Here is an 8,589-nt window from a genome sequence, read left to right as displayed (position 1 = left end):
TGCAGCTCCGGTGAACAGGCTTCAGAAAAATGCTCAAAAAACAACAGGTGGGACAATTCAACAAAAGTTTTCACCTTGTAACCGTCAATCCACCCCATCATATTCATGTGCGCAGCACTCACCCAGTCGACCCAAGACACATTCTCTCTCTTCTTAAAATCCCTGAACCTTTTAAGGTATTGAGTAGGTGTCTTGCCAAACTTGGCAATCAAAGCAGATTTCATACACTCATACTGACCCCGTTCTTCCACACTCAGCTTCAGAATACAGTCATATCCAGTTTGAGGCACTCTGCTTAGCAAACACTTAGCCCAATCTCTTTTGTCAACATCATGAATTGTACAAGCCATTTCAAACGCTTCAATCCATTGGAGGATATCAAAACCCTCCGAAAACACACCAACCAAATCCTTCATAAATTTAGTGGCTGGGGACCTGACACTCTCACTGGGTTTCGCTGAAGTCTCCACTCGAGCTTTCTCTAGCTGGATTCTCTGACATTCAGTGTCCTTGTCTTTGAGTTCAAGATCCCTATTCTTGAGTTCAACCTGTTGAGCCAACTCCTCTTTCTTAAGCTCAGCATCTATTTCCAACTTGCGATATTCAAAGGCCAATTTCATCCTTAATAACTCAAGTTCCAAGGAATTGCTGGGGTTCGGAACAGAGGCAGCAGGAATGGCGGCATTCCCAGAAACAGATTCAGTAGAAACCTAAGGGGCAGAGTCCTCATTGGTTGCATTCCCCCCCTCATCAAGAGTTTCACCATCGGTCTGGTAGTCCACCAGGGCAGCTATCAGCTCAGCCCTAGACTTATCCACAAAGTCTAACTCCCTGGCTTCACAAGCACTCTGGAGAGCCTCTAAGCTCATCCGAGTCAATTTACCATTCGCAATAGACGCCATTGCTTGTAATGCAGTTATTTTGTACACACCCAAACCTTAATCGAATAAAGTGCGGATATTTTGTAAGTGGCACGGTTATACACCGAGTCTTAAAACCATAAGCATCCCACCGCTGCCACCAGTGTAAAGACTGTTAGGGGGTGTCTGTACTTCCACTCTCTATATGGTAGAGGGGAGGCACAGCGGACCCCAGCCAAGATTCTCTATAAGGTAGCAATAGACGAGCAATCAAGGCCTAGCTTCTCAGGAGGTGATGCGGGCTGGTTCTTAAGTACAGTGTAGTCCCCGAACCCCCACAAAGGAATGTCCACACACTGTATTACTGAAAACACAGTCTTTATATAATTAATATTCAAAGGTATGTACACGATCACAATAACGCACTTTGTACTTGGAAGTCAATAATGATAAATATATACAAGTCTAGGGTGGTACCACTAATGTTATCAAATCTCATTAAAGTGCATCAACTGTACGGTTAAAATGTCACACAGATCAATAACGAGTAAACCAGCAATAGAGATAGGAAGGAACGCAAGATGGTTGAAACAATAGGCAGAATACTGACCACTACCGCTAGGCACAGTTCTGTGTGGAGATCCCCCCACCTGGGCAACCTGTAGATAAAGATATATAGCACAAGCCTAGTCCATAAATTGTCCGATAGTCTTACTTCTTCCTATTAAGGTTTTACCCCCCCCAATGTACCTGGTGGAGTAGAGTTCTCTGACGATTCACTGACCGATCCTTCTTGAGTGCCTCCCTTTCAGGCGGGAGCCACGGATCGTCGAGAGGTGTCGGGGAACTTGGCGTTTGGTGCCGGAGAATCGACGGCCCTCCTTGAGTGCCCTCCCTTTAAGGCAGGAGTCACGGGTCGTCGAACGTCCGACGGTGAACAGGGTGAACTATGGCAGGGAAGTGGCAGCTGCGTTCCTAGCGGTGCTCGTCGACGACAGAGCGTTGGCGCCCTGCAAGGAAGAGATGATGAAGAACTGTGGCCCAGCAAGGGCGTCGAGTCGTCAGCGTCTCTGCGGTCTGTAGGTGGCGGGAAACCCACCGGTGGATGTTCCTCGGCGCGTCGACGGTCGGGCCTTCTCCAGCGGGAGACAAGCGGGTGACGATGCAGACGAGAGCGTCCGATGATCAATGGAAGTTCTTAGGCAAACGGGAGCATGGCGGCTCCGGTCGGCGACGGCGGTCATCGACAGTGGCGGACAACAGTCCGGGTGCTTCTCCTTGGAGTTCCTCAGCAGTCCCTGTATCGGGTCGGCAGCCTGTCGTAGGTCTGTCTACCAGGGAGCGTTGGCAAAGATCAGCTGTGCACGATGGTCCCTCGTAGCTCGGGAAGAGGGCGCCTTACCAGGTCCTCTCTGGGTCAGTCCTTGGAGGCACAACAGCTTTCAGATTGTGAAGGAGAGCAACAGCAATTCTTCTCGTCCAGCAGGGCTTCAAGGTCAAGCGTCAGTTAATCCAGTTACTCGTCGTAGTGGACTTCAGCTTCTGAACACGATTCCTAGCAGTGAGAGGTCCCCAGATATACTGTTGATCTCCCATTCATTCCGCTGGGTCACACTCAAGCAACCAATCACGACTACGGGCATTCATGCAGGCAGGCAGCCAATCAGGCACACGAGGTATTCAGGCCATTCACTTCTCTCCAGACACTCACAACAAGTTATGTCTATTGGGACAAGTACCGAGCCATTCAACACTCCAAGTTGCATTCATACCGGTTTCAGGCAGGGTTGTCTCAGTCATTGTGTCAACCACCAGATACGAGACACCCACAACACAGAATGCATATTCGTCACATACTCTATTCACCCAGGTCCCACCCATCGGAGGTACCCACAACATACATCAACGGGAAGGCTCTAGCTAGTCTGACTGGGCCTTCACAACAACACCATATATGGCACTTCCATCCAACAGCCAGTCAGGGGGAAGGGACAGAGTCAGGACTTCCCAGGACTTTGGGAAAACAAGGTAATGGGTAATAGAAAGCAAGAGGCCACCGGGGCCATCTTGTTTTCCATCAGGAATCAACTGATCCCAATGGCAGGGCCGGGGTATCCCAAAATGGAGTATACTCCGTGCACCTGTCAAATTCAGCATGGAGTTGCCACCAGCCCATACCCTGCTCTGTGGGCCACCCACAGGTGCCCAAAAACATACACTAGGGGCACAGGGTTGTACTCCCACCCATGGGTGGCATTAGGGAATCCCACGGGTCCGTTCACCAAACCAAAAGAAAGAGAGCTGCACCGCCAGGAGTCCCACATGAACTCCTGCGCGGAAAACACGACAGAACAGACGATAAAAAGAAGTAAAGGACAAGGACACTGAGGCCCTGTCCCTCCGATGTATTTCCAGCATCACAAGCACTTTTAAACTTAAGGCAATGTATCAACGGATAAGATTAGCACAAGATGGCGGCGCCCAACCCGTTGTTTTCGCATGGGTAAATGTGAGGAAAACTAAGGTAAGATGCATAGGATTTTTTTTTAGGATCAATTATAGTATACTTAAAAAGACATGCCTGGTCGATTGGGACAATAACATTTCTGAGCAAACTTCCCCTAATCAACAACAGTGTGCACTGCCCAGGTCTCTGCATCCTGGGCTGGCTCATTGTTATTCACAAACCTGATAGCCCAGGTGGGCAGGGCAGGACGATTTATCCATGTATATGAAAAACAATGAGGTGCAAGGTGACAATCGTGGGCACTGATGCTGGCCATGTCCACACACTGCTGCTCTCAGCCTGAAGGGGGTGCAGCACCTTTTCTAGTGTAATAGTCTTCAGGGTTGGTTTACAAGAACATGGCAGTCATCAGCCGAAAGCCCCAACACAGATAAGAGCCAGTCATGAGTGCCAACATAAGCAAGGCGATATTGCTGCAGGGTTCATCAGTTCAGTCATGATTTCCCTACATTCCTCCATAGGAGGAAAGCATTGCTGCTCTTGTTTCCTGTGGTTAGATGGTTAACTTCCTCCACGTGGCACTGACAGGATTAGAGCACAATGTTAAAGCTGATGTGTTTTAAAGAAACACTTGGACATTTATCTCGTTTCAAGACGTGACTGATAAGTTATGTTGATTCACCCTCAATGAACCAGTGGGAGCTGGAGCTTTAACCCCAGATATGCTGGCACTGGACACAGTGGGTGGTGCCAAGTGTAGACGGGGAACATCCCCTCCACATGCAAGAACATATTGAGGACCTGGCACTTGCTTACTTAGAAAGGAAGTACTGCCGAGAAGGCCCAAGTATCTTTAAAGATAAATATGAAAGCATAATGTATAGTGAAGCGGGGGCCATGCCAAGCAATGAGAGGGGCGCACCCAAGGCTGGATTGCAGCTCCAGGGCATGCGATGCCCAATGCTGTGCCCCTCTCTGCACGCCCTGAACCCAAAGGGCCGTCTCTCCTGCTGTTTAAGCTACTTTCTACATCAAATCGCAATGTAACATATGCATGCATTCCAACATGCCCATTCCATTCAGGAGCGGCAAGTCCTGTCTTTTTCCCCCTTGACTTCTGGGATTTGTAGTCATAGATTTCTTTACTCGTAACCTCGGACTACAAATCCCAGAATTCAAAGGAAGAAACCAGGACTGGCAGCCCCCGTTCGGAATGGGGTTGCTGGCATGTATGACTATATGGAAAATGAGAGGCTGCGCTTTTACATGCAGAATCCAGCGACTTTCCTCACAGGCCGAGAATCCTTTTACTGCAGCTGTCAGTGCGCGCATTTCAGCAAGTGTCGGGGTCCCTCCAGCTGCCTGACTCCGGAGGACACAGAACTCGACTTGCTCCCAGCCACAGTTCCTATTTGCCACTTGAGACCTAGGACTACAGGTCCCAGAATGCCCTGTGTGGCCTCTCCTGTAACCCGGCGGCGTCGTTGTGTGGGCTCGGCCTCTTTCGGGCGTCTTTTCAGGGGGAGTTGCGGATCAGCAGCACTGGTCTCAGTGGTCTGCTCTGCTCTGGGGGGGCTGCCTCGATCATCTTCCCGGTGCACCGGCGCAGCCCTGCCCCCCTCCCGGAAGCCGGGGTGGCCCTCCACCCTCTGCCCCCATCTCCTGTCCTTCTCACGCCCGCACGGGTCCTGTGGCCCCCAAATCCACACCATGACCAGGTACTGTGTGGCCCAGAAATGCGTCAAGTACCAGCGAGTCAAGGACAGCCAAGGCAGACCAGTCACCTTCCACAAGTGAGTACCTGCACACTGCCACACTGCACACTGCCACCTTCCACAAGTGAGTACCTGCACACTGCCACACTGCACACTGCCACCTTCCACAAGTGAGTACCTGCACACTGCCACACTGCCACCTTCCACAAGTGAGTACCTGCTGCACTGCCAGCCTCCACACTGCACACTGCCACCTTCCACAAGTGAGTACCTGCCGCACTCCACACTGCACACTGCCACCTTCCACAAGTGCCTGCTGCACACTGCCACCCTCCACACTGCACACTGCCACCTTCCACAAGTGAGTACCTGCCGCACTCCACACTGCACACTGCCACCTTCCACAAGTGCCTGCTGCACACTGCCACCCTCCACACTGCACACTGCCACCTTCCACAAGTGCCTGCACACTGCCACCCTGCACACTGCCACCTTCCACAAGTGCCTGCACACTGCCACCCTCCACGCTGCACACTGCCACCTTCCACAAGTGAGTACCTGCTGCACTGCCACCCTCCACACTGCACACTGCCGCCTTCCACAAGTGCCTGCACACTGCCACCCTCCACACTGCCGCCTTCCACAAGTGCCTGCACACTGCCACCCTCCACACTGCACACTGCCACCTTCCACAAGTGAATGCCTGCACACTGCCACACTCCACACTGCACACTGCCACCTCCACAAGTGAGTACCTGCTGCACTGCCACCCTCCACACTGCCACAAGTGCCTGCACACTGCCACCCCCCACACTGCACACTGCCACCTTCCACAAGTGAGTACCTGCTGCACTGCCAGCCTCCACACTGCACACTGCCACCTTCCACAAGTGAGTACCTGCTGTACTGCCACCCTCCACACTGCACACTGCCACAAGTGAGTACCTGCACACTGCCACCCTCCACACTGCACACTGCCACCTTCCACAAGTGAGTACCTGCAGCACTGCCACCCTCCACACTGCACACTGCCACCTTCCACAAGTGAGTACCTGCCGCACTCCACACTGCCACCTTCCACAAGTGCCTGCTGCACACTGCCACCCTCCACACTGCACACTGCCACCTTCCACAAGTGCCTGCACACTGCCACCCTGCACACTGCCACCTTCCACAAGTGCCTGCACACTGCCACCCTCCACACTGCACACTGCCACCTTCCACAAGTGAGTACCTGCTGCACTGCCACCCTCCACACTGCACACTGCCGCCTTCCACAAGTGCCTGCACACTGCCACCCCCCACACTGCACACTGCCGCCTTCCACAAGTGCCTGCACACTGCCACCCTCCACACTGCACACTGCCACCTTCCACAAGTGAATGCCTGCACACTGCCACACTCCACACTGCACACTGCCACCTCCACAAGTGAGTACCTGCTGCACTGCCACCCTCCACACTGCCACAAGTGCCTGCACACTGCCACCCCCCACACTGCACACTGCCACCTTCCACAAGTGAGTACCTGCTACACTGCCAGCCTCCACACTGCACACTGCCACCTTCCACAAGTGAGTACCTGCTGCACTGCCACCCTCCACACTGCACACTGCCACAAGTGAGTACCTGCACACTGCCACCCCCCACACTGCACACTGCCACCTTCCACAAGTGCCTGCATACTGCCACACTGCACACTGCCACCTTCCACAAGTGCCTGCACACTGCCAGACTGCACACTGCCACCTTCCACAAGTGCCTACACACTGCCACCTTCCACAAGTGAGTACCTGCTGCACTGCCACCCTCCACACTGCACACCGCCACCTTCCACAAGTGAGTACCTGCACACTGCCACCCTCCACACTGCACACTGCCACCTTCCACAAGTGCCTGCACACTGCCACACTGCCACCTTCCACAAGTGCCTGCACACTGCCACACTGCACACTGCCACCTTCCACAAGTGCCTACACACTGCCACCTTCCACAAGTGAGTACCTGCTGCACTGCCACATTCCACAAGTGAGTACCTGCACACTGCCACCCTCCACACTGCACACTGCCACCTTCCACAAGTGCCTGCACACTGCCACCCTCCACACTGCCACCTTCCACACTGCCACCTTCCACAAGTGCCTGCACACTGCCACCCTCCACACTGCACACTGCCACCTTCCACAAGTGCCTGCTGCACTGCCACAAGTGAGTACCTGCTGCACTGCCACATTCCACAAGTGAGTACATGCACACTGCCACCCTCCACACTATCACCTTCCACAAGTGCCTGCTGCACTGCACACTGTACACCAGTCACCTTCCACAATTGAGTACCTGCACACTGCCACCCTCCACACTGCACACTGCCACCTTCCACAAGTGAGTACCTGCGGCACTGCCACATTCCACAAGTTAGTACCTGCACACTGCCACATTCCACAAGTGAGTACCTGCACACTGCCACCCTCCACACTGTCACCTTCCACAAGTGCCTTCTGCACTGCACACTGCCACACCAGTCACCTTCCACAAGTGAGTACCTGCACACTGCACACTGCCACCTTCCACAAGTGCCTGCTGCACTGCCACCCTCCACACTGCCACAAGTGAGTACCTGCTGCACTGCCACATTCCACAAGTGAGTACATGCACACTGCTACCTTGAACAAATGCCTGCTGCACTGCACACTGCCACACCAGTCACCTTCCACAAGTGAGTACCTGCTGCACTGCCACGAGTTATTACATGCTGCACTGCCACACCAGTCACCTTCCACAAGTGAGTACCTGCTGCACTGCACACAGCCGCACCAGTCACCTTCCACGAGTGAGTACCCGCTGCACTGCCACATACCACAAGTGAGTACATGCACACTGCCACCCTCCACACTGCCACCTTCCACAAGTGCCTGCTGCACTTCACAGCCACACCAGTCACCTTCCACAAGTGAGTATCTGCTGCACTGCACATTGCCACCTTCCACAAGTGAGTACATGCTGCACTGCACACTGCCACACCAGTCACCTTACACAAGTGAGTACCTGCTCTGCAGCACACTGCCACACCAGTCATCTTCCACGAGTGAGTACCTGTTGCACTGCCACCTTCCACAAGTGAGTACATGCCGCACTGCACACTGCCACACCAGTCACCTTCCACAAGTGAGTACCTGCTGCACTGCACACTGCCACACCAGTCTCCTTCCACAAGTGAGTGCCTGCTGCACTGCACACTGCCACAAGTGAGTACCTGCTGTACTGCCACCTTCCACAAGTGAGTACATGCTGCACCGCACACTGCCACCTTCCACAAGTGAGTACATGCTGCACTGCTACCTTCCATAAGTGAGTACCTACTGCACACTGCCACACCAGTCACCTTCCACAAGTGAGTACATGCTGCACAGCCACCTTCCACAAGTGAGTACCTGCTGCACTGCACACTGCCACCTTCCAAAAGATCCTGATGCACTGCACACTGTCACCTTCCATGAGTGAGTAACTGCTGCACTGCACACTGTCACGAGTGAGTACATGCTGCACTG

The 8,589-nt window shown here is 53.3% G+C and overlaps 1 protein-coding gene across 6 annotated transcripts in view; it reads left to right on the top strand.

Annotated features, from left to right (window-relative positions):
• The first annotated feature begins 4,823 nt into the window (after positions 1-4,823).
• LOC138511158 (THAP domain-containing protein 8-like) overlaps positions 4,824-8,589 on the top strand; it is a 194,376-nt gene continuing 190,610 nt past the window's right edge. For all 6 annotated transcript variants that reach the window (XR_011280580.1, XR_011280579.1, XR_011280581.1 and 3 more), the window contains exon 1: positions 4,824-5,120. Coding sequence is in view for 1 of the 6 variants with exons in the window: in XM_069626662.1 (XP_069482763.1) it covers positions 5,038-5,120 (83 nt within the window). In the remaining 5 variants the exon portion in view is untranslated. The remainder of the gene's footprint in view (positions 5,121-8,589) is intronic.

The sequence above is a fragment of the Ambystoma mexicanum genome, chromosome 6p (genome assembly GCF_040938575.1).
Source record: "Ambystoma mexicanum isolate Mex_15411 chromosome 6p, UKY_AmexF1_1, whole genome shotgun sequence".
Classification (NCBI taxonomy): domain Eukaryota; kingdom Metazoa; phylum Chordata; class Amphibia; order Caudata; family Ambystomatidae; genus Ambystoma; species Ambystoma mexicanum.
Note: the sequence above shows the minus strand (reverse complement) of the source record. Positions and strands in the feature narration are given on the sequence as shown.